The sequence below is a fragment of the Netta rufina genome, assembly GCF_964035555.1.
Source record: "Netta rufina genome assembly, chromosome: 8".
Taxonomy (NCBI): Eukaryota; Metazoa; Chordata; class Aves; order Anseriformes; family Anatidae; genus Netta; species Netta rufina.
Genome location: NC_140131.1, coordinates 29600607 through 29627321, shown reverse-complemented (window position 1 = coordinate 29627321; position 26715 = coordinate 29600607). Strand labels below are relative to the sequence as shown.

The following is a 26715-nucleotide window of genomic DNA, read 5'->3' as shown; positions in this document are numbered from 1 at the left end:
GTTTCTTAAAGCAAGGACAAGTGTTATCATATACAAACATGTAAACCACTTTATTCTAGTGAAATGGTTACGAATGCCAGCATATGGTATCGATACGAGAAAATGCAGAGTAATTAGTTAATCTAAAAAATGCATGAGCAGGAATTTGACTGCTAAATGATTAAAGTGGTACATTTTAAAATGTGTATTAATATTTAATTATTGACACTATGAGAAAAGAGAAAATCTCTTGATGTTACTTCTCAGCTCTTTCTGATACTCAAAGTAACCCATGTATTATTCATATGAATAGTTTGCGCATATACAGTCAATCACTAGTTATATAAAAGAATCATTCTCAAATTCCCTAATCACCTCAATAGATCCTAATGCAATATTTTCCACATTTGGGAATCAGAGCATTTTATTTAAGAAATCAGTCTGGCCACGATGAATACAGCGCAGCCTGAGCAGACATCAGTTCAAAGAATCAGATGTCAAAGTGCTCCCTCTAATGTCCCTTAATCATCACACCAATTAGTGGTTGAATAGTGATGTGATTAAAAAGACTGCTGCTATCCTATACCTATTCAGACTAGAAGAATTCTACATATGTTCTACCAATTAATGTTTGAATAGAGTAGCGATTAGACTGACATCTGCCATTGTATATCCATTCAGAAAAGAGCTAAACTTGCATATTCATATGCAATGAAGACAAAAATAAATATTTGCAAAGGTAAACTATACGTTTAGATTATAAAGATAATTGAGTTGATTTCCTTTAATGACTGTTCTCTGTTTTACAATACATGGTATTATTTTTTATTTATAAATATATCATCTTTCATCAATACATGTCTAGAAATGGCCAAATTATTCACTGAGAAAGTATTTATTTATTAAGGTTCCCAATTTCAGGCTTTGGGTGAACCAGGTTTCATACCCATTTGTTTACAATTTGCAGTATTTCTGCTTACAGCCATTAGTCATTTGTGAACTGCTAACTTAATTATCCTGTTACTGTGATACCTGATTGGGCACAAAAATCACATAGCATTTTTCCATCTGACTAGAAGGGAATGCTTAGGAGTAACAAACTGATTGTAGCTGAGAAAGAATAATCTCATTTACTTTTTTTTTTTCCTATGCAAGTACAGAAATTTGTATAGCAAGAGGTCCTTATAAGCTTTCTTTTAAATATAAATTCCTTTTTACTGTTTACAGAAGTCACAGCCACAGAAACGCTGTCAAAGTGAAAAGCAGTTTAAAATTTTAGCCAGCTCCTGATTACTACTGTTTTAAGGGAGTAACCATGTCCACTAAAGCTAAAGAGCAACATTAACTGTTATATCTTACAATGAATTGGAGGTCTCTCTCCATATTTATCACAGACCAATTTGATATTTGCATCATGTTGCACATGTGATATATGGCATAATAATTCATGTCAAGAAGACGGTTGATATTAATAAAGAAGGGGGAGATGTGGGAGCGTGGCAAGCCCCGTGGTTGATGATAACATCAGACTCTTAACGATGAGGCCATCAGGAATGTAAAAGAGTTTAGAGGGAACAAAGAAAGGTGATTCAGGAGACTCCGTGGAGTCTCGGGTTGCTTGCTCTCCAGCCGTTAAGGCATGGAAGTTGCTGGTTGTTTGCTGTTGTTGTTATATGCAAAGTTGTTTGACCAATGAAAAGTTGTTTTTGAAAAGGACTGCTGTGGGGAGAAAGGTATAAGAGGGGAGCCTGTCCTCGAGATTAAAATAAATAAATAAATAAATAAAAAGGCAACACGATATAATGAAGTCATGTCATCAATAAAGAAGCAGAAGAAAGGAACGAAAAGGAACAGGCTAGTAGAACGGAGACCAGGACGGGAACAGGCACACTGATTGCCTCATGAAGATAGGTTCGGCCAGACTCAGCAAACCGCCCATAGAAGCTCGTACTGAAAGTCGCTGGAAATGGCACACCGGAGCTGGAGAGAAGCGGACACGCGCAAACAACTGCTTCTTGCTGGTAAGCAGTTGCGCATTATGGAGAATCATACGTCCTTAGGAACAAAGACTGTCCTGGTAACCTTACAGCTTATTCTCCTTATTAACAATCAGACAGCTTATGATCCTGAATATAGCACCAAATTGAGGTCAAGGTGAGGGACTCTGCAACTAAAAGCGACAAGGTTGCAGTGGGCTTGCTCGGCACTTGGCGAGCAATCTCTGAGGCCTTAAAGAGCCCTGTGGGCCCACAGTCAGAAACGTGTGGTTTGCCAGATAGTGAAGGAGTTGCGGGCTCGTTCACTGATACGACTGCTACTCCATCGCCCCCCCCCGCTGCTACTGCCATTGCAGGCCTTTGTTGTTCCACCCCCTGGAGACCTGAATGTACCCAGGCCCTATTAGCCTTGATATGTTTCCCTTCGATCCTGGAAGAATAGGATGCATAAGGCCCAAAGACTGAGTTGTTTGACAACTTAAAGCAAGACATATTGTTCCCGTGACTAGCCCTGAAATTCTCTGGTGTTTGTAATCAAGGAAAGGAATGGAAAATGGAGACTGTTAAGTCATGGAACTTAAAGGATTGTTAGTTACCTTTTCTGATTGTACATATGTTTAGGTGTACTCCGGTGTTCATAGTCAAGAAAAGGAATGGAAAATGGAGACTGTTAAAAGTCATGGAAGATATGGGAGCACTTCAGTCCAATTATGCTCCCCCAGTCATGGACATTAACAGTAATAGACTTAAAGGGTTGTTTGTTGCCTTTTCTGATTTTACATATGTATAGGCGTACTCGAGTTTAGTATGTAAAAGCAATGTTCTGTATATTTAGAATGTTTGATGTTCGTGTGTGCATGTTGGTAGAGCATAGACTCCCCACGCATCCAGCGCTGTTTACTCGTCTTTTATAAATATTACTAAATTCAGATTGAGTTGAGACTTCATTTATAACACACAGAAAAAGACAAAGTGAAGCATCTGTTTTTCTTTGGTGGCTGGAAAGAACTGTAGAACAATGAGTTGTGCCCAAAAGTTATGCCCCTGCAAAAAACAGCTGAGCTTAAAAATGATTTTGTTCCAGAAAGAAAGGCTCATGTTGCACAATGTTGATCAGCTTTAGCAAATGTAAGGACACAGAACAATACTACTACTGCTAGAAAATCAATACTGTTAAAGGCTATGGCAATTAACTACAAACCAATTTAAACCCCATTTCCTTTTCATCTTTCTTTTTTGAAATACTTCCAACTCTTCCATCTAGAGCAACTTCTATTGCTTCTAAGTGCAGAAACTGAAGAAATTTTGAATACATAGATGGGTTTATATCATCTTCTCACCTACCCTCAGTAGGTACCTCCAAAGTTTCTTTCAAGAAAAAGGCTGGAATATAATATCCTACTGAATTATCCATTGACAAGTGAATTTATTAAATTTGTGCAAGTAGATGAAAGCCACAAACCTGCACATGTACAAATAAAAGCAGAACTTGGCCCAGAACACTTAGAAACCCTGTTCATAAGCAATGACTTTAGTCTGCTGGGTGTAATGCAAATGAACACATGTACCCAGCTATTTTACAATTCAAAAGTTAGCGAGATAAAATACCTAGAAAAATGGAATTATAGAGAAATGGCAACAACAAATAGAAGCATATCTTGGACTTTTGAAACAATCCTGAATTACCTAGGAAACACTGAAATAAAAGTTCACACAGCATCTGCACTTCATTTCTTTGATTGGGTTTAATCTATTAAATCTGTGATCTAATGTGACCTAAATTTGACACCCTTTTCAAAGATCTAGTATTAGTATAGGCAGCACAGTTTTCTATCTTGAATTTCTTCTGACCAACAGAAACATTTGTTTCCCCAGACACACTAGTAGAATCTATTTACACCACCTGCCAGCATGACTCAGAAGAAACCAAATGCCTAATGTGTTAATGCTTAGGTTTAGCAGCACTCTTACCAGGGGTGACTCAGCAATAACAACTACATATACTCTGATCTAAATCTGAGTTAAAATTTCTGGAGAAAATCTGACTGATAATGCATCTACAGCAATAAATCATTTTTACTGCAAAATTTGGTTGCTAAACACAGTAAATAAACAATATCATTAATTGAAAGTACAACTAGACTGTCCTTTAAAAGTGCTGAAGAAAGATACTGACACTCAGTTTCCACTTCAGAACTCATTTAATGGGCAAATGTGTCTCAGAGCAGAGTAGGAGTTAAAATTTCACTTGTGTAATTATTCTGAAGAAATATTTAAGTCTGCCATCTGGAAGTATATTAGACATTACAAAGTCACTGTGTGTATGCCTCAGCAGATGCAGCTTTTGTTCAGAGTTTTGGAAGGCTGTTAATTTAATTAGTTCTGTATTTTCATACTCCCACCTTCCCTCCAACAGTAATTCTGCAAAGGCAGCATTAGTCCAGTTTCAAAAGAATCCAAAACTAAAACCCTATTCCAATTTGAAGGAAATGCAAACAAGTGTTCTTCCTCCTATGGACTTCCAATAGAGTCTGACCTGTTCATTAACAGGCCTATCAGTTATTGCCAGTGGCATTCTAGACCATAAGACAAAAAATATGCTCTATGTATTCTTTCCTACATCAGTTTTCTTATTTTAAGAAGTATAGTAAAGGCTTCTATCACTTTGTTTTCACTGATACATCAACAATGATTTGGAGAATATAAAAAGTTTCTCACTTTTTCCTAATGACCTTTATATAATAGGATACCAGACAAATGTTTAGGTTTGATTTTAGAGTTTTGTGGAGCTTCCTCTGTCAGAAGGAAGCTCCATTTACTATGATCAGCTGCATAGTAAATCTTGCAGAGCAAAAATCAACTACATATTTCTAAGTAGAGAGAAGTTTGAGATTAATAAAAAGTAGGACCCTTACTGACCTAGAAATAAGGATTACTCTCTTACTATTTCTCCTAGCATGTTTCTTAGCACTTGCTAACTAAATGTGACATTTCTACCAGGCAATTCACATGAAACAGCTGTGATGAAGGTGTGTGATATACACATACAGATATAACATTTTGGGCATCTCTAAACTTTAACTCTGTAAGATGCAACATACAAACAGATGCCTGTCAGCACAGGGTCCCAATGACACCACAGATCTCCATGCAGTAATGCAGAATTCTAGGACCAGGTTGATTATTAGATTGCAAACCTATGCAAAAATATCATCCTGTGATATTTGAGAACATTCAGAAGTTCTTTCAATGGAAAATTCAGCTGAGGCACACAAACTAGCTATGAACTCGAAATCAGTTCTGTTTGCACAGCCCAACAATGTCAGGTCTGGGGACCCCAAGAACATTTGAGACACCATGAGGTACATGCAACTAGCAGAATGAACATGGAAAGAGAGACAGCTTCTGGAAAGCTATGCATTTTCACAATTAACTAGAAAAACCTTCAAATACCAAAATGTTATGATTTGAATACAAAGATAAAATATGGAAAGCTCAGAGATAATAGTGATCTTAAAGGCTAAAAGCTTTAGAAAATGTGTATAACACACTCATCAGTAAGATACAAATGTGTATGCTATAATCAAAGCTTCAACTCACTACAATAATTTCCAATGGAACAGCTGATGAGGTATCTGCCAGCCCTGCTACATGGATATCTAATCCTCCTATCAAAGTTTCTGAAAACACAAGAGTTTACAGTATTGGTATCAGGATGCCTGAAAACTTAAGTGCGTAAACTGTAGCTGTCATGGAGCTGGACAAATTTATCAAAATAAAGTCATCCCTGTTCTGAACAGACTGAAACTATATTAGTTTCCAGTTATTACAACAACATCTACGCTAATAAATAAGAAAATAGAAGTGTCAGCTATAGTAAATAATAATCTTCTAATTGATGTACAAAGCTGGAAACTATCATTAACAGAGTATCACTAGAATACTATGTCTACACCCTTGGTTGCTCTTCCATGCAAATATTTGTTGGTCATACTGGATTCCTTAATTCTGAGAGAAAGTGAGAAACTTCAATTGAAAAAAATAAAAAAAAAAAGGAAAATTTAGGTTCAATAGTTGACACTCTAGTTAGTGACAGAAGGTGTTTCGGTAACACTATTAAAAAACACCATAACTCCATACCCGTGAGGGAAACATTTTACAGATGAAAAAGTAATACTCTACTTAGAAATCCTCTGAATTTAGAGGATTATCTAACAATCTGTAGGAGGATGGTAAAAACACTACAGACCTTCTAATCAGATGAGTGATCAAAGAGACAACAAAGTCTGATAGGTTTAGTCAAATATAACACAGACTAGAAATCTAAATATCTAGAGAGAAAAAGGCCATATTTAATGGTAGAAATACTGAAGATCATAGACAGCTTATAAGGAAAAATATATAGTCTAAAAACACCTATTTCCTGAAGAATAAACACACAAAAGCTAAAATCCAGAATCATGTTTTAAGCCCAGTTTTATGTATTTATATGTAATGTCCATACATGTTTACGTATATATAGTGTGTGTATATATATATGTAGCTGTATATATACATATATATGTACATAAAATGTCTATTGTTTCCCTATTTCTGCACTGAAATAGTAGTACCCTTAGAAGTCTCTGAAAAGATAGCAAAGTGCTACTCTACCCATCATTACCCTTGGAAAATAAGAAACAAAAGGAGCAAGTGGGCAGCAGCCCTGCAGAGCACGTAAGAGGCAGCAGATGCTGGCTGCCCAGGGACAGTGGCCAGCCCTGAGCCAGACGTGGTACTGACTGATACTTCAGACTAATCTGGCTCCATAACAAAAGGGGAACAAGTTGCACCAAGGACGTAGCAAATCACCAAAAAAGGAAAATGTATGGCATGTACTGGTTTTGAAGAAGTAAAACACTGCTCACAAAGTAACTTTTCATCGACAGAAACAGAACTGGGAGACAAAATTGGTACTGAACATGGGAAATTCAAGCCTGAATTTCTCATACAACAGAGAATTTACTCTCAATGGATTTCTTGCATATTCCAGATGCAATAATAAATGTCTACTTACTGAACAGCTTTTGTCAGAATTCCTTTTCCAGTGCTTCTTGACTTGTTTCTTCACTGCAGTTGAATAAAGAGCTGCATGAGTCTGTGTTCGGGGATTTAAAGCCAGAAGATTCTGTGGAAAGAGAACAGAAAATATTAAAATTTAAATTAAAAGTTCCAAAATAAGTTTGAAGATGCTTTAATCCCACAACACTTTTTTACATTGTAATGCAAAAACAAAACAGCTACAGTATTTTAGCATAACTTCATAGGAAATTGTTTAGATTTGTATTGTTCACAACACTTAGATTCTGAATATTTGAAGACATTTCTAGAATAGCTATAAAAGTCTTACACTTAGCAGCCAGTCATCTCTATGATAAGTTTCCATTCCTAGATGTTTGTTACATATGACATATGGAAGCACGCTATTCCATTTCATTATAACATTCCAAGTAAAATTTGTAAAGTAAAGCAAAACAAGTAAAAATATTTTAAAGCACCCATGGTATTGCTAGATGTTTCATCACTTCCATAAAAGCTCCAACTTCCCCCTCACAAGAACCTGCTTCTACACCTAGTGACCTGATGAGTTAGCTTCACCACGAGTTAGCTTCCTTTCTCTTACAATGCTTTTATTTGGTAGGACACAAACAAATGTTTGGAATATAGCAGTACTAAGTGATAGTTGTGTCTGAAGACACAGGCACAATGATGTTTGTAAAGTCTTTCTTTGGAGTAGTGTAACTCAAAAAGTTAAATCAGCCTTTCAGAACCCAACTCTTCAAATCAAACAAATGACAGGTTTCTGTAGCAAAATTGACCTCAAGTCAAGGGGCAAGTTTGAACAGTATGCAAGTGTTCAAAGACTCAGGTCTGAAATAGAGAATTAAAACAAGCATATTGTTGGTTGTAACTTCTGAAATAGTTTTGCAAGTTTTCCTTTAAAAGACTCAACCTTAGCCCTATACTTCTCCACTGTGGTGAATAGGGTGTGCTCATTCTGTTACTATATGTCAAAGGTGTGTGAGACTGACACTGATGAACATGATTGATTATGAATATTATGTCAGGATGTTTCCTTATTTTAAAAGTCTGTTTGAGTGGGTGATACAGATGAAAAAGTAACCCACTGTATGATTTTGTGTTGATGTTTATGGAGACTATTTTTAAAGGGTCATGTTCTTATCAACTAATGCTTACTCTGAACTGATCAGCAATCACAAAGTGTAAGAGAAATCTCACCTACTTGAAAACTCCAACTGCAGATAGCATAGTCCAATCTAGTAATTCCCATCTCATCCAAAGCACACAGAAAGAAAACGGAGGGGTACAGCATTCAAAGAGGTAATCAACTACTTTGCAGCCTACATGCTGTTGACTTTCAGGAAGTGTTAGAGGGTGTAAAAAGATGCACCTCTGCAATTTCAGCAGTAAAGGCTCTGCTCTGTTTCTGACTGTTCCCCAGCTGAATACCTCAGGCAAGATGTGGCAACCAACTGCACTCAGTGGTGTTTTATGCTAATTTGTTTAATTCTTAATTAAAACAGAGCAGGGACATTCACATAAGGGATGTCACTTACAGCATCTCAGTTGCTACATTGATTTCTCAAGCTGATCAAACTCAGTTGTCAGAGTGCATCTGACTCATTGTTGAGAGGTCGGTGAGTGCCCAAATCACCCGAACTGGACAGTAGGACCAGAATCACACATACCTCAGTGAGATTTTGCCTATCTTTTGTAATTACTTAATGCAGTACTCTTGGCCATGAATATTATAATTATTTTAGCAAGCTCTGAAATGAATTGCAAATTTCTAGTAATAAACTGTAACAGATGTACTCCACTGGGTACAGCACCAGTTGGTTAAAAACGTGGAACAAATGGTGGGGCAAGCCAAGGACGGAAGAATCCCCATATGTTTGCTCCTGTTGGAATTCTGCAACAGGAGTATAGTTCCAAGTGCAACAGTTGCAGAAATCCAAGAGGACTACATAGTCCAGTATGTCCCAGAATTAAATCTGAAATGAACTGGCACATTATTAAGAACATACTAAATTGCATATACAATATAAAAATTGCTTATATTCCCACTAGCTAAATGATATTCTACCTTCCTAAATCTTGGATTCTTGACCTAGGTGGCTGTTCTAGCTGGAGGCCCCTGATGTTTAAAAATCTCTCAGAAATTAACTGCCTGAATGACAAAGTTATGTAAATCGCTTTGGGGTCTTTTCTTTCAGAAAGGAACACTAGTGAGGACATTCTTTTCCTATTCATTTCAGTTCTCTGGTTGGCTTTCTGCAGCTCATAGCTAGTCAGATATTTAGCACATCTAACAAATGCATTCAGGTAGGTCAGCTAATAGATAGAAAATTACTGAGAAGAGCATCCTAAAGGGACTGTTGAAACCAGCACTTAATATATGCACCTAGCTAAACAAAAATAAAACACACTGGACATGCAATAAAGGAAATCTGAGACCCCTGATCTTCCAAACACAGTGGCCATCTAAACAGGGGGAGAACTCATTGGTGAGGATTATTATTTGGGCATCTGTGATCTCGATTGTCCCAATCCCATGCTTATTCTGCTACATAAATTCTTGTTTTTGCCAGATGGGCCATTGTTTGATCTCTCCAGATGTTGAAAGGGCAATACTCAAGCTCCCAAATGGAAGTGGTGGCATACAGTGCATCACTTTTCAGAGTGCTGTGAAGTCTGGACTTCACATTAAGATGCTGTTTGAATAGTAATTGAGGATCTATGAATTATATATTTAGTGTTTGCATAAATGGTTATATTTATTACAATAAAAACAAAGTAGGTATAAATCCATTAGCATTAATGGCTGCTAATCTGAACATAATACCGCTGCATTTTTGTAGAAATCTATTTAGGTACTGTATTGATGCAGAAAGAAACAGAGCTGTAAATACCTGGAAATAAACTTGCTTTGTGTTGCATACACACTTTTGGCACAGCTGTACACCGTGCATAGTAGAGTTAAATGAGCAGTCTTGAACAACAGCAATGACTATGGGCACCAGCAAAGTGTTGTATGCTTTTTCTTTATTTCCATGGATGAGTTAGAAGACTTCACTTCAGGAAGAAAGCAAAAGTGATCTGACTCTACAGAATACAACTCAATATATATTGCAGATGACTCCTTCAAAATCCAACACCTTAAGAAATTCCTTTAATAATAATCCATGTCAATTATTTATTTCATGTCTTTTACAAGACAGAGATTATAAGCTAAAAAACATAAAAGAATTGTTTCATTTCCTAATACATTGTTTTATAGAAGAGAATGTATTTGTTACGGATAATATATATTAATTTAGGTTGTAAGTATATTAAAGTGCTATAAACTAGTCATATCTAGTGTACATGGAGAATGAGTGACAGGTTTAAATGATAGCTACAGTTTTAAATTTTGAGAATTTAGTGATAAATGGTTATGTTGATCTACGCCAACGTGGCTCCTCAGAATAAACTTGCTGTAAGCTGTAGATGTTTACTGCTCAGATTCTACTTGAGAGGCTACGATTAAGAAGACTACACAAAAAATATTGTATCTAATCTTTGCTATCATCTATTAATGACAAGGCTGTAGAATTTTTTAAACCAACATGTTATATTGCAGTGAGTAATTTATCAAGACTTTAGTATTACTCCAAGTGATTTCAAGGCAGTCATTCAGACTGCCTATAGGAACACATTCTGTAGCTGGGAGTCCTGTTTCTGATGCAGCATTTTCAGCTAAGCCAAGACAGGCTTCATTTGTGCTCTGCAGTAATCCTGCATAAATTTCTGGTATAGGGAACTGCATTAATTTCATTTAAAACCATCACACCCATTTTACTCCCATCTCATAAAGCCATCATTTTAGTTGAAATCTTAAGAAGCTAGTGCAATTAACTTTGATATTTAATTAAATACACATCCAACAAAATACAATATAAAGTTATGGAAGCACTATATTTATTAGTCACATATCAACACCAACAAGGGGCAGGGCAGGGAAGGGGGGTTGTCTTCCCAAGGATATTGTTCTGGTATGGCACTAGAGTTAAAAAAAAAAAAAAAAAAAAAAAAAAAAAAAAAAAAAAAACAGGCAACATTTTCCTACGTTTTCACTGAACTTCCTATCTGAAGAATGGGGAAAAGGGGTTAAAAAAAGAGAGAAAGCAAGGATTAATGAGAGAATAAGGAGGCCCAGTTTAAGCATACATTTTCCACAGGTAATAAGACATACTCAAAGTTTAAACAACTGAACTGAGAAGATACTGAGCTCTGCCATGAACAAACACTGTATAGCCATAGGCAGGCAGAATCTCCTTTCTACACTGTCTTATGACAACATCCTGGTAACTATCATAATGCCTTTTTTTTTTTCCTTTTGCTTTTGGAGTAGATTGCAGTTTTCCTCAGAACGATGCCACCTCTGATTCTGAGGCATACTTCTTCTTACACCACTGTAGTGCACTACAGCAAAACGTCTTTCATGTTTCTTTCAAGTTAACACATCAATGATAAGCATGATTCACACGGGACTCTTCCATCTTCTAAAACCCATGTCCCAGGCTTTTAGCCTCTTCAATGGGTGAAATTCAGACAATGGTGTTAAGAAAAGCAGAAGTACAATTTACATCGTTGATGGGACTGTTACTACCTTCAAGGCAGTCTTAAAGAAGCCCTGGGAGCTTAGCATGGTCTGCAAAATATGTGGAGTTATTCCCAGTTTTGAAAGTTTAAAGAACTTAAGTTTAAAGAACTTCCTTTAAAGAGCTTCACTTTGACATCTTCAGCATTTTTTTCAAATTAACAACCCTAGCAAGCTGTCCTAGTTACTTGGACCTTAGCTCTCATTTATAACAGGAAGTCTGGTTAAAAATTGAACACAGAAGATTACTCTGCCTCTGGAAGAACTCCCCCTGAAACCAATGAGTTGCACCAATAGCTTTTAGTCCTTAGTGATCCTCATCTTTGCTACTGGTAGCTCAAAGGTAGCATAAGAATCAGAAAGACCCTCTGCAGGCTCTGTCACAGGTTGCAGTACTGAAACTGCATATACTTACTGACAAGACAAAGTTGTTCTTTTCACAGATTCTGCCCACTTCCTCTAATTTGTTGGGAAGATTCTTAGTAACAGACCCAGAACCCCTGCTGAGGTTCACCACAAATCAATATACATACAGCCATAATGAAGTTGCTGAAAATGCAACTGTTCGCATACAGATTATGACTATGAGTATAAATGTGGTCCCATGTGTTGTTTGGTTTGTTTTAGCATACAACACATTTACCGAGTTCAGCCCCTGTAATACATAGATATCCTGTTTTACTCCAGTTGCTTCGCAGAGCATCCTTAGCTAAACTGCTATATACATATCAATTAAAATTCAGGAGTAGGCTAGGCATGCTAGGGAATGCATGTGGAGAGCAATTTAACCCACCCCATTCCATTAATCTACCCAATTTCCTTAAAAAGAGTTGTAATCTCCCTCACAGCAAGTAACATTAAATGTATTGCAAGGTACATATGTTCACCAAGTGAGCATAATGAGAACATATTTATTTTTTCTAAGAGTAATGAGCATACTAAACAATTAATTTCAGAGCTTTGCAAGTGCTGATTCACTGACAGAAACAAGTACCTGGAGTTTTTCCTGTTATTTTCTTGTATATCTGAACATGAAACTGATTTTATTAAGTGTTAGTCAGTCAAAGAACAAAGAACAAATACTTGTAATTTGAGTTTCCATGAGACTGGATGACCCAGAATAATTAAGAATTGTGTCAGTTAAGAAGATGACGACTAAGGGATGAACTCTGTCCATTAATATTTCATTTTGCTTTGCCTAGTTTACATTTTATTTTTCTCATCTGCCAGGCCTTTTGGAAAGCTGCATGGAACACTAACAGTTATATGCAGCTCTTCGAACAACATGCATCTTCAAACATCCTTAGCAGTTACAAGTGGAAGATCCACTACCAAATAAGCATGAAGTTCTAGTCCTAAAAAATATCCAAAATATTGAAAGACAATCAAGATTTTAAAAAATAAGTAGTCATAGTGTCATGCTTTCTAGAAGCTAGCTCTGTGTTATCTTTCATTATTGAAAGAATGTGGGAAAATGTTGTGAATGTCTCTATCCTACAATTATGTACCATAAGACACCTCAAACTGATACTTGTGTTGAATGTGTATTTCCTTGCTGAAAGCCTGAACAAATGAGGAAAACTTTACAAGCAATTTATGTAACCTGGTTTTATAACATATCTCTGTATGTCAACCAAAAATTTCAAAAATGAGAAAAAATGCACTTTCACAGCATTCAGACCTGATTTAACTGTGATGAAGGTCAGAGAAAGCTAGTTGAAGTAGCAAATCACCACAAACTACATCAGAACAGCATGGTCAGCCTTCAGACAATCACAAATCTTGAATAAAAAATTATCCTAGACAGCATGGAACTGACCCAGGAAATCCCCCAGGATTTTTATTTATTTATTTATTATATTACTGGACATGTTTTCTTCTAACACCAACAGTTGCACGTATGGGCAAAGGCACGCACTGACTGTGATCTCATTTATAGTATGATACATCAAAGTGTGGCAAGGTGCAATCCTGTCCTATCCCAGTGAGGCTAAACTCCTCAGGTAACCCTCCTCTCTGTCCATGCCCAAGAATCAATGATTTGCATTATAATGGTACCATCAAATAAAGAGTCCTCAAGGTCCAGAGAGTTAGAAGATGGGGCACCACTTCTCTGGATGGACAGGCAGCCTGCAACTAGGAAAGAAGCCAGAAAAGCAGCAGTCCTGTAAGCCAGAGAGGCTGAGAAAGATAGACTGGAGGCTGATGCTGAACCCTGTTGAGTGTGGTGATAGGGGGAGTTCAGCCACACCTGGGAGAAGTTCCAACTCTGAATCACAAAGCTTCTTTGAGCTGCACAAGCTCAAAGACAAAAGAGCAAGAACTGGACGGCCAGAAGCAGATCAGCAGGGTAAGCACACTCTTGCTGTGCACTGATGGCTCACTGGTTTTAACATAGCACTTAAGTGCAACATTTTCATCTTTACACTTCTGAGTGGTTTTAGACTTCCCCACGTAACAGCCTGCTTCTGTATCAGAATAAATACATTTCTGGCATCTTGCTTCCCTTACACAGCTACTAGAATTTAATGAGAGTAAAACTACTCTTTAGCCTGAAATAACATCAGAGCTTACTGTTATCCTAGAGGTTTAGTCCCAAACCCAGCATTAGATATTTAGAAAGCAGTGTTTCCACAACATTTTTATTGCTAGATTCTCATGGTCCTCGAGTGTCTCTACATTATATAAATGCTGTCCCTTAAATTGAGTAGTTTTCTAAATCACTTTGATAACTTAGAAGTCTTGCTTATGAAAATGCCTATATTAACATAAACCTGTATACCTCACACACTTTGTTATATAAAATAAAGTTAATTCCTTTACTGATTAACAAAGAAGCAAAAATTATACAGCCATAGGCACGGTTTACCTAATTTTGTTTACACAATGTTAACTTTTGGATTAAGACCTTGATTCCTCTACCACAGCACTGCATTTATGCTAGGTATTGCTGCACAATCTAAACGGTTTATTAAAATGGGAAACATAAGTGTTACTTGCTTACCATAGATAACAAACACTATTCTCTATTAGAAGAGCTCTGGGTGGTAAATTACTCCTCTGGAAACTCAGCATGCGACTGCCTTGACATAACTCATCTCTGCAGAGATGCTTTGACCCTCACAGGGAAAACTAAAGTGAATACTCACCCTCTGTGCTTAAAAGTTAAGTGTCCAGGTAGCACCCCAGCATTCAGCAAGTTACTCATATGTTCAACATGAGCAAGTATACATTAAGAGCTACACAGCTTGTAGTGGGCTCGGCTCCACCGCACCACAAGCTAAATTCTCCACTCTGAGGTTTCTCCAGGAACACTTTGCCCTGTGATGAGACCACATTTTCAGACTATAACCCAAATAGCCTTCAGTGTAGTGTGTTGTTTACCATACCAAACTCAGAGAAGGCATACCTGAGCATGGTTTTCATGGATTTACTCAAAGCTGAATTTGGTATTCTGTATTCATTTTATTGACTGGAGGGGAAAAGGGAGGGGGCATTTACTGCCTTTAAAAATAGAAGGGTTTAAATTTTGGTGCAGTTATCCTTCTACACCTATATTTAACGTTCAAATATAATATATATTTTCTTTCTCTCAAACTGCATAGTTTTTAATCAACCATCTTATTGACTAAGTGCAAAAAAGCAGAGCAGCTCATGTCACAGCCAGCATCAGCTTCTTCACTGCTGTTACTTTAAAAGCAGATACATGTATGGTCTCCATGATACATGAAATTGAATGCACACAAGTTACAGCTCAAAATTTAAAGCTTCAGAAAATATTTACATTTACGTCAAAGGTATAACAGAAGTTTGTTTTTTCCTCACCATCATATTTATCTATGCCACTCGCGCATCAAATTGTGCAATTGCTCTCTTACCAAACAAAATTTGTAAATGATCACTTATATGGACCTCATTTTAGAGCTATGCCACAGTAAAAAGGATCATCATACACATATTTTCAACCCACTTCTGTTTTTCTGCAAGATGACAAACTGAAAGAGGAGACAAACTTGTTTGCCTTTGTAAATACACTTAGTGCCAAAACAAAAAAAAAAAAAAAGCCTTTGTATCCCAACAATTGAATGCCTCAGACAAAACCTCCACTTTCCTGCAATTATAGGTATTTGTTTGCTTAACCAAAAAAACAAACTTGCATTGGAGACATGTCAGTTAATGAGAAGTGAATGCTCTACTGACTTTTGATCATAGGAGGGAAATTAGCATTAAAGTTATTACTGCTTTAAGTTTAATCATTGGCAAAAACAGCAGAACTAATTTTGGCTGAGCAAAGCAATGTTCTGAAAACTTTGTTAAAGGTGATTTTCAAAGTCCAATAAATGAACCTGCAATGCAAGGATGCCAGTGACAATATATACCCAAAAGATCTAGTACATTCACTGCTTGAAAAACACGTGATGAATTTTTGTATTTATTCCAAGAACATGCCACCTGTATCTTTACTGACTTTTTAAATCTGTTATAATACTAAGAAGCAACAAGGAAGGTTACCTATGTGACTAATGAGCAAAGTTCTTAAAAATAAAAAGTCAGTAGCAACTATTTGATACAATGGTAAAACACAAAACTGATTGTGAAACTACTGATTTTCTCATAACTTTGTGCATACAAAGAGGAGACCTCCAATCCCATGTTCCTGCCTTCCACTGACCAGGCTGGAAGACAAACCAGAGAGCAGGTCTGACTAGGACACTGCTCCAGCACTAAGGGAGCTTTGACCCTGCTCTCACAGTTGCTTATACATTCTTCGTTAAGGGTTGACTAAGTGCACACAAAAAAATGATTCTGGGAGTTGAAAATGAGCTACCTTTGGTTTTATGCTTTTCTTTGGGCTCCTAAGCCTTATTTCCTCACTTGGTGCCAAGATTTGGCAGCATGCAAGATACTCTGCTTTATTCAAGAAAGATCAAATACTCTACAGCCTTCTGAAAAACTACTTCTGATCATACCCTCCCAAGTCGGTCCTTCAGCAATCACTAATATTGGTTACTGCTACCACATCAAAATGATGACATTTTACTCAAACTGTAGTTTTTTTGAGATTTGTTTTTCTTGTTCTGCATTTTTATCACCAGTGTTCTGGACCAGCTACTCTTGTGGTTATCTTGTTTGATATTTTTTTTTTCCTCCCATCTCTTTTGTCACTCTCACTTCCAACTGTTTTGGAAAACTATGTATGCTTACTAAAATCTTTAAAATTTTGAATTTTCAATTGGAATTGAAAGAAGGCAATATCAAACATGGTTTTAAAACAGAAGGAGAATGACTAAGTCTGGGAACCACCTCTAAGCTCCCGTCTCAAAATGTTCCTCATTAACATGCACATGTGTAAGTTTGAGTGAATCTGCACAGGCTTATTTTGTCCCTCAGACTCTGAAGACCAATGATATTAACAGGGAGGAAGGAATGCGTCTAAAACTGATGAACAGAGTTGTTAAGGCTGAAATCAGATGGTCCCTTCATTTGCAGATATATTCCAAACTACTACTCCATACACAACGCACAGATCCTCACAGCAGTTACAAATAACATTCCTTTAGAGCTAGTACATAGACCTAAAATGACACACCAAGAAAGGCCAGCCCGCTTAAAGCGCATCAGTACTAAATCAAAGGCAAATTTGTTACTCAATCCCATTTTTGCCCTAAGCAGTAAGTGATGGAGTGCTTCTTCAATGCTGATTTAATTTACAATTAGAGTTTTCCTAAACAGAACGGCTACACCCTATCTCACAAAACTCATTTCTAACCTTAACATGTGACATAATATGAAAACTGCTGACACAAATAATTGACTGCTTTATAATAAATAAGAATACTAAGAATTTTTAAATGCCTCATAAATCCATATTAAATCTATGTTATTGATTTCAGAAAAGTTCATTTCATTTCCACAGCAATATTCCATGATCTGAGCACTTAAAAAAAAATCACTTTTCTCAGTTTTAACTGTCATTGAAATATCCTTCATTTCAAAGATATCAAGAAATTATCACTATTCATTTTCAATACAAAGCCTCTTACATTTCAGCTGTCATTTTCAAAAAATCATACTGAAAATAGTGTTTCTAAGCAGAGTTCAGTTGCAGCGTAATAAGTAATAATTTCATCAATTAGCAGTATTCAGCATCCACTGAGAGTTCTCTCACTATTATTTTATTCATAGAGTCCTTTGTGGAAGTAGCATACTAAAAAGATCCATTTATCCTTCAAGGTTTTTCATAAATGTGTCATACATCTTAGAAAACAATTGGTTATTATTCTCGTTCAATCTAAATAACTATAATAACTTCCAGGTGTAAAACCTCTTTTTATACTTCCAATCTTCTTTACTCACATTATGGGTCTACATTTTTAATAACCTATTCTAACACTTCTACCCACTTTTACACACGCATTCTGGAGTTTTGCATGGATGCTAGACATGCCTGGATGGGAGGGTCGCTGGCTTATTGTTAAGAGCAGAATAGAACTGGGTTTCACATAATGCCCTTCAGAATCAAGGCAAAAACAAGCATTTTATAATAAGCTAGATACTAGCATAGATGCTAACGGTGCAAAGGCTGCAAAGGAAAATGCTGCAATTGTTAAATTCCCCCAATAGCTTGCTTGCAGTCTTGTGAATTAGAGTCTATTTTATTTCTCCTTCCCTCTAGATCCCTCTACTTATTTATCAGACCATTTCTTCTCACCCACAAGGGCATGTCCTGGCTTCTGTCCTTTCACCTCAAGGCTGCAAAATGCTCCCTTCAGAGCACAACAACATCACTCCTTAATCAGCTCACAGAGATGTGACTGAGCAGCATGAGGGCCCCTCTCATGGGTGGAAAAGAGCCCTGTGCAGAGCAGGCAGCACAACCAAACATCCCTGTCCTTGAAAAAGCAGCCCAGGTTTCTGAGGTGCACCTCCTGCACATCAGCCTGCTGCTTCCTCTCCATGTTGGTCAGGTGTCGGAGTGACCAAAACACCGACCAGGAAAGTTCATTTCAACAGAAGACTCAATTTAAGTAAGGCCTGAGAGCACACCTAACAAAATCACAAGACAGAACCAAGGAAAAGTGCACAGTAATGTATTACTACATTAGGCACCACAACAACCTATCTATCCAGAAATGGTGGAGTCCAACCTCCATAATAAATACAAAGCGAATGACACTGCTCATATGACTAATACTTGAAAGAAGAACATCATTAGGAAGAAAAGATTAACTAAAATAAAACTATCAAAGCAGCTTTCAGTTTTTACACCTCATTTCCACATTTTCAAAGCGGTGTGCACAAGTATATCTTTTAAAACCCACACACACTAGCAAGATGTGCGTCAATCAGACAGTTTGGCTGCCTGGACAGTTCTCTCTTTAATTATGCATATAATTGTTTTTTTAACCTGAAATGAAAATGTTGGAATGCACCATGTTAGCCTTTAACTGATGACTACCATCCCATCTAAATGGAAATATTTAGATTCAACATCCAGATATTCTTTTAATTAGCTTTCAGATGAAGTCACAGTCAAGCACGTCTGCCTTCTCCCATTCACAGTGCTGGTGTCAAGTTGAACTGGAAAGGCCAACCATTTCAATGAACTAAAAGAAACGCAATTTTAAGGTCAAGTCACTTGTAACACTTCAGGCAGCAAATGTCACACTGGAAGTAAAATTGAACCTTGACTTGAGCAGAGATGAAAGGCTTGGTATTTCAAGGACTTCATTGTGTTTATCACCTTAAATTTACAAAACCCTATCACATATATTAATATTTATCATATTAATAAAGCTTTCTCAAGCTATGTGTGTAAATACTGGTAACATTTTTAAAAAACAAAATACTTTCATAAGCAGGCTTAACCTAATTTCAAATCATGAAATTCCTGCAAGACTTAAAAATACTCAAAATTCCACATTGACTTAGTCAGGCATTTCTGGCTATGATAAGAGACCAGATGTTTCACAAAACAGTCAAACTATTATGACAGAGGGCAGAGGTGAAATCGCCCAACCTGGCCCACAGCATGAAAAAATGCATGGTTTGCTCTGTTTGTTCTGAAACTACACATCACAGGCCTGGAAGTGCTCCTCCCTGTCCCCAGCCCGAGCCATGCTACCCAAGCACTTCCCACTTATGGTTTCCAACTCCACAGCTACAAGACATGGTGAGCATCCAGTGCCCTTGCTGCACCAGGGATATGGCGACACCTGAGGGAGTTAAAGCTCCTCCTGCCTTTGACTAGCACCTACCACTGTTTAATACAGACCCTTCATTTACCCTAAACACTTCACAAATACCTATTGGCTTGATATAGACAAGCTATTCATCCAGATGATGGCATTTCCATGGGAATAAACGCCCACTATGTTGTAAAGCAGTCTTGGATGGTTAGTCAGGGATTTCTGTGTATCAGAACTACACCACAAAGACTCTTGCATTCCTCCTTCTTGCAAGGAAAACACAGTTGATCCCTACAGTGTAAATCTCGGCTGAGAACCTAACTGCCTAATAGCTTATCATTAGGATAACTCCAAGAAAAGGAGTCCTATACATATCATGACCTAAACAGTCACAAAACATACTTGCTTTGGCATTTCAGCCTCAGAGTCTGTTCTGTTTTTTGGTGGTGGTGGCATTTTTTCCCAATATTTAAAGAAAATTGCCCACTTGAATCGTATGTTCTTTGTTATCTGCAACAGCAAAAACAATGTAGGCATTTGCTATAGCTGTACCAGTCCATGAGCAGAAGAAAGGGAATTTAAAGTAAAGCTTAAGACCCAGTCTGAACCGCCTGGACAATTCTAATGCAAACTATTTTTTCTTATTTCCTAAAAAACAATATTATAAGAAAACCAGACAATTTAGTTTATTTCTTCCACTTACTCCTTTAACTTCTTTCTTCCCCAGCTCCAAACTGACCTGTATATCTGACATTTATTTATTTACATTTTTAATTATGGCATCACATTTGAGCTGCATACAGACCAAGACAACAAAAACGCCCACCAAGATCTGCACAGCCGATCTCTGTTGTCATTTTGCAAACTGATGCTCTCCATGCGTAAGGACGCCAGAGATTTACACCGTGCTGATCTGCAAGAATTCTGCCCTTCATATACAAATGATAGCAAGTGAAAATTAAAGGAATCTGAATAGCGTGCCCACACAAATGCCACTCTCTGAGCCTCTGATAAGACATTTACAGCCAAAGGTTTCCTAATCCCAAATGTTTGATTTCCTTGCCAAATCACATACTTGCTGAAGTCTCATATAAAGGCACAAATCCTGCTCTTCACAAAGGCGATGGCACAGGGCAGGGAGCAGCGTGTGTAACACTGTACTGATGAAATAAAAAAGGAATAGAAATCATATGCTAATAAGAGGAGGGAGGTTGCCAGGCAACCAGGGAGGGAGAGAAAGCAGGTTTTGATGTGAACTCTGTGCTGCCAAAGGGCTAGCAAAGCCAGAACACACGGGGCACAACCAACCTGGCTGGTCTGCAGTCACCAGCAATTCCAGCTTTCCTCAACATTTTAAGTGGAAGCCTGCCCTCAAATTGGTGCCAGCTATGTTTGTGCTTCATGTGTCATTTTATCGACATGGACAAAGTAGCATAGGATAGGATGGACAGTAGATTGACACGTGCATTGGAAATGAAGCAGAACCTGCCTTTGACTAACACCAATTGCACCAGACACATGTACCAGCTTGCAGGACAAAGGCAGCTGTGCACCCTTGGTCCAAGCAAATCCCATTCTGCCAGGCACAGCCACACCTCTGAGCTTCACCAAAAACTACACAAGTTCTGCCCTGCTGTGAAAACTGTACCCTGGCATGGGTAGACAGAGAACTATAGTCCTGGCATGTGACAGGCAAAATCCTGCCCCACACATCTCAGAGCCCCTCACCAACACATAGTGGTCTTTGATCTTCTAGCTTAGATGATGCAACAGCTGGACATGGTTAAAATAAACACTGGAAAGAATAACATTCAAGTCCAGTCTACAACAAAGTCATCAAAAAGCCTTTCCACTTAACAAAAAGGAAAATTAATTTCAGTTTCTTTTTGTTTTCAGAACTGATCGCTGCAGCGACAACTGTCAAAAGTATTGTACTAGCTGGCATTTCCCATCAATCTCAGCCATGAGAAAGGGTGAGAGCAGCAGGTCTCTCTTTCAAGGACTATCTTATGATCTTCTTACAAAGAGTAAATTTAAAAAAAAATGGGAAAGGAAAGTTTATTTCAAGAGTAACATTAAAATTCAAAGGCCAAGTAAAACTGAAAAGCATGAGAGTTTTGTTTTGTTTTTCATTTTAATATCATTACTTTGGAGAGCTTGACTGAATTTCAGTGCTAAAATTTAGCAGACTCTATGCAGAGGAGACAAGACCTTACACAACTCAACAGGATTTGAACATACAACATGAAAAGACAAATCTCATACAGAGAACTTTCCATCCTACTTACCAGACCAGGTTTTAACCTTGAGAGCTGATCTTGTTCATTTCTCCAAGACTGACATTTTAACCATGGTCTACAATCTCCTATGAGTACATAGCAATCACGCTGTAATTACTGTTCCACTCAGCTAAGAGGTTACTACAACAAAACCACTAAAACGATAGAAGAGCACTTTTGTTTGATCAATTTCTCTGAAGTGAACTGGGAAGTTGTTTCCTCACTGAACACTCATCAAATGACCCTAAGCATACAGAGCTATAAGGCTGGGACTGCCATCCGATCACTTATACCCAGCTATAAAGCATTTACTTAAAAAAATAATTCTGCACATTAGAACTTCATTATGGAACTTCAAATAGTGGGTATCTAACACAGAGAGAAACTGTAGCAGTTGGGGCTTTTTAAATTAAAGTTTGGCCTAGATGAAAGAAAGCTAGCTTCACCTATTTATTCACATAAACTTTTGCTAATAGTTTTCAGAGACACGTTGACTAGTAGGATTCCCTATCTTACTGGAGGTTTCCTTTTTTTTTTTAAACAAGAAAACAAAAACTATATTTTTCTGTCCTGGCCCTACCATCCAGGACACCAGGCTTGGCTCTCAGCTGTACCTTCACACATTTGCTACATGCAGGTTTTTCACTCAGTTCATTTGTACTGGGAGAAGAATAAACCTGACAAGAGAAACTTGCCTAACTTGCTCTCATAGCCCATGCTTTCCAGCACTCGCTAAGGTAAATATCCCAGAGAAAGAACCTTTACTGCTGTTAAGTTTGCTATGTTTACAACATACAGTAGCCACACTGCTTAAATAAAGTCTTATTCCCTGGTGTTCCCATCCCTGGACTGGCTGCAGCCCTGGAGCTGAGGTGTGCTGCCCCCAGCAACAGGCCCAAACAGGCCACAGCCTTGTTCCACCTCCATCAGTGGCCTTCACCTTGCAGCTGGCCAAACTAAAACCTACACGAATATGCCTGCAGTGCACTCAGGAAGTCCTGAAGCTGCCTGTGTCCTTCCTAAGGTCAGCACCCACCAGGCATGGTCTGGCCCTGAAGAAACCATCCCTTTCACCCCAAAGCTGATGTGTTTTCTACAGCTTTTGTCCATAATGAGCAACAACTCATTTGTGCCTACAGACTATACCACCACAGAGAAGGCGGTGGTCATTGAAGCAAGAATTACAGCAAATGTCAGCTCGAACATAAAACCGAATAAAGCTACATGGATGAATTCTATAGCACTTTTTGTTTGAAAAGTTGTTAATTTTACTGCTGGTGTTCTAGGTTTTTGATGACAGCATGGCAAAGTTATTTCTACTCTGATGAAAAGCAGCCCTCTCTGAGGGAGGCTGGCAGTCCTCCTTACTTTGTCTGTGCAGCAGTTGACAAAGATGTAAGAAGGTATCCAGCACCCAACCATCACCAGATGAGAGGACCAAAGGGACCACAGAGACAATGGGGCCTGCTAGCCACACAAGCAGAGCAGGTGGTTATTACCTAGGGGGATATTGCTATGCACTCTGCTCTGAAATATCTGGGACTCATCTCAAAATGTTAGTTATTTTGACGGTTCTGGACTTCGATGGGAATGCAGTCAGGAGAACATACACAGTTGCATCATCTTGCATGAACTCAAGAAACCAAATTAAGATTCAAATGAATTAAGATTCTATTCAACATTTCACAGTTTAGCGATTCATTAATTCTTGAGTACTTGATCTGACACATTAATTCTTTAAAAAACCCTAAAGTTTCCAAGAGAATTAATTATGAATGGTTTACATACATTCATATTAAAGAAACTGATTAATATAAAAAAAAAAAAAAAAAAAAAAAAGGATTTCTTTCCCAGAGTATTCTTGAAGAGGTGTATGTATGAGGTTGGTAAATAATATCTGGAGTATTTACAAATACCAACAACAAAAAAAAAGCATTACAGTTTTGTGAGTATGTCTGTTCACTGTTTTTGTTTCAACTAACATTTCCTGGAAAAGACCTTATATTTAATCACAAAAGCTCCTATTTCCCCACAGTGCAGAAGTAGACTTTTAGAACAATAGCATCTGTGATTTTTTTATTTTTTTATTTTTTTTTTTTTATCTCTTTAGTAAGACAGTGCTATGGTTAAGCCAACCACAGCAGATGAGATTCCTTGGGGACAACTTCCTGGATTTTTTTTTTTTTTTTTTTTTTAAACTTGAGAACTGGCTGTGATTTTAGCAGCTCCTAGCACAGATTCTTGGCTCCTCTTTAACCAGTGATATCAGTTTTTCATATGGCATTAGCTATCTAAATGAATTATAAAGCAGAATCAGCACTCCAAAGGTCACATTTAATCTTTTAATTATATGAACTATGTTGTGTGAGAGGCCAACCATTGAGATAAATATTCTTAGAAATCTGGTTGTCGAGCAGGGAAGTGCATCAACGTGAGCCCTAGGAGCATAACTTGAATGTTTTGGTCACTTTCTTGGCTGCAGTATAAAAACTGAACAGAGGATTTTATGAAAGTTATTTCTCTACAGTGATATAGGCTTAGCTAATATACACTTTCCCTACTTCAAATATAAAAATAAAATACATTTTGATGGAAAATACACTACGTTCTTTTTTCACCAAAGGAAGTCAAATGGAGGAGGGCAGGGGGAGTTGCAATTAGACTATCAGTAATTATTGATATATTCATCTGGGAGACAAATCATACAGTGACTAAATTTAGTCAAACAGATGGGGAAACGACAATATGTTTGGTTAGAAGTAGCCTGCCTTTATTTTCTCGCTAATTTCAATGAACATCACAAACAAAAGTGACACAGGAAGATACTGAGGAAAGTTTGCGTTTGCAGCCTGAGAGCAACGCAAACACTAGTCTGTTTCTAAATCCACCTTCCCTATCACATAGTGCTGCTACTACTACTGACACGTGGCCCCGCAACACCATATTTTCCTTTGGATGAGTCACACTCACCTACAAATGCAAAACAATACTCCCGGAAATAGTGTGTGTTAATAAATAAATAAATAAATAAACGAGAGAAGTACACAAAAGCCTTTACTGTTGAAATCAAACTTTTGCAATAAAAAAAAAATGATCTTCAACACTGAAAGAAAAATCCCAGATCTGCCGCCCTGAAAACCCTGAGCCGATAAGACAGTCAGCACCCATTCCCTGACGCAGTGCCTCCCTCACTTCCAGGAGGACTCGGACAAGTTTGCTCTTCCGGCCCGTTCCGCGGTTCAGTTTTGTCAGTGTCTGTAAGGCAATTCTGGACACTGGTCACGGCTTGAGGAGCAGCTCGGCTGGGACACGGCACAAGAACTGCTGGCAGGAGTCACTCCGCTGCTGCGTGTGCCGGTGCCACGGCGAGCTGCTCCCCCAGACCTGCTGCTTCCCCCTGCACGGCATGCCACGGCTAAAAGTTGCGTCGGGCTGGAAAGAAACCTCGAGATGAGCCGGTGCACTGCCACTTGGTCCTCCTGGGCTCCCCAAAGCCACTGAAACTCAGAGCCGGGCCGCGGCAGCGGCACAGCGCAGGTGACAGCGGTCACCGCTGAGCGTGGACCAAAGCCCCAGGGCCGGGGGCGCTGGCAGCGGGGGCGCTGCCGGGGGACGAAGCCGAGGCCGCCCCCTGCGCCCAGCTGGGGCCCCCCGAAGCCTCCTCAGCATCCCCCGAGCTGCTCCGCCCCGCTGGGACCCTGCCCGGGCGGCGGGGCTGGGGCTGACCCCGTCCCGGGGACAAGGGGCTCGGCCAAGCTGGAGGGGAGGGGTGGGGAGGGGAAGGGAGGCCCGGGGGCGGCGAGGAGGAGGGGAGACACCGCCCCCACACGCCCCTCTCCGGGGCGACGCCCGGGAGCCTCTCGCAGCCCCAAGCGGCTCCCGGGGGATGGGGGGGGACGACACACCGCCCCCGGACAAGGGCCGAGGCTGCCCGGTGCCGGGGCTGCCCTCGGGGCACAGCGGAGCGGAGCCCCCGGCCGCCGCAGCCAAAACTTTGCCGGGCGCCGCCGCCGGGCTGAGCCCCCTCCCCGCCAGCCGCACGTCCCGGCGGGACGCTTGGGTACCTCAATGTCCACCGGGTCCCGGCTCAGCACCCGAGCCATGGTGTCCGCACCGCCACCGCCTTCCCCCGGCTCCCCGCAGTCCCGGAGTGGAGCGGAGCGGAGCGCGGGAGGAGGCGGAGCCGCCAGCCCGGCCTGCAACGCCCCAGTGGGCGGGCGCCCCCCGCCGGGACCGGGCCGGGGCCGGGGCCGCCCCTAGGGGTCACGGAGCGGGCAGAGGGGAAGCCCTAGCCCCGGCCCGGGGTGTCCCCGAAGCTCTTCAGGGGAGCCTCAACCTTCCCTCAGCCCCCCTGCTCCCCCGCCAGAGGGAGCGCCCCAAAGGCCAGCAGCCGGGTGCTGCGCTCTCCGCGGTCTCCTCTCTCTCAGAGAGTGGTTGTTTAACACCACAAACACAATATTTACCGCATCTTTGAAACGAACATTCCCACTGCAACATATATACAAAGAAGCCTGTCTTCTCTGCTACCTTAAGACAGCAAAAGCAAGTGTTCTCCCTTCGGGAAAACA

The 26715-nt window shown here is 39.3% G+C and overlaps 1 protein-coding gene across 1 annotated transcript in view; it reads right to left on the bottom strand.

Annotated features, from left to right (window-relative positions):
- DPYD (dihydropyrimidine dehydrogenase) overlaps positions 1-26280 on the bottom strand; it is a 340058-nt gene extending 313778 nt beyond the window's left edge. Inside the window, exons 1-2 of the mRNA XM_084290947.1 lie at positions 26212-26280; positions 7033-7143 (exon numbers count right to left, since the gene is read on the bottom strand). Of these exons, the coding sequence (XP_084147073.1) occupies positions 7033-7143; positions 26212-26250 (150 nt within the window). The 5' untranslated portion in view covers positions 26251-26280. The remainder of the gene's footprint in view (positions 1-7032; positions 7144-26211) is intronic.
- Positions 26281-26715: the final 435 nt, after the last annotated feature.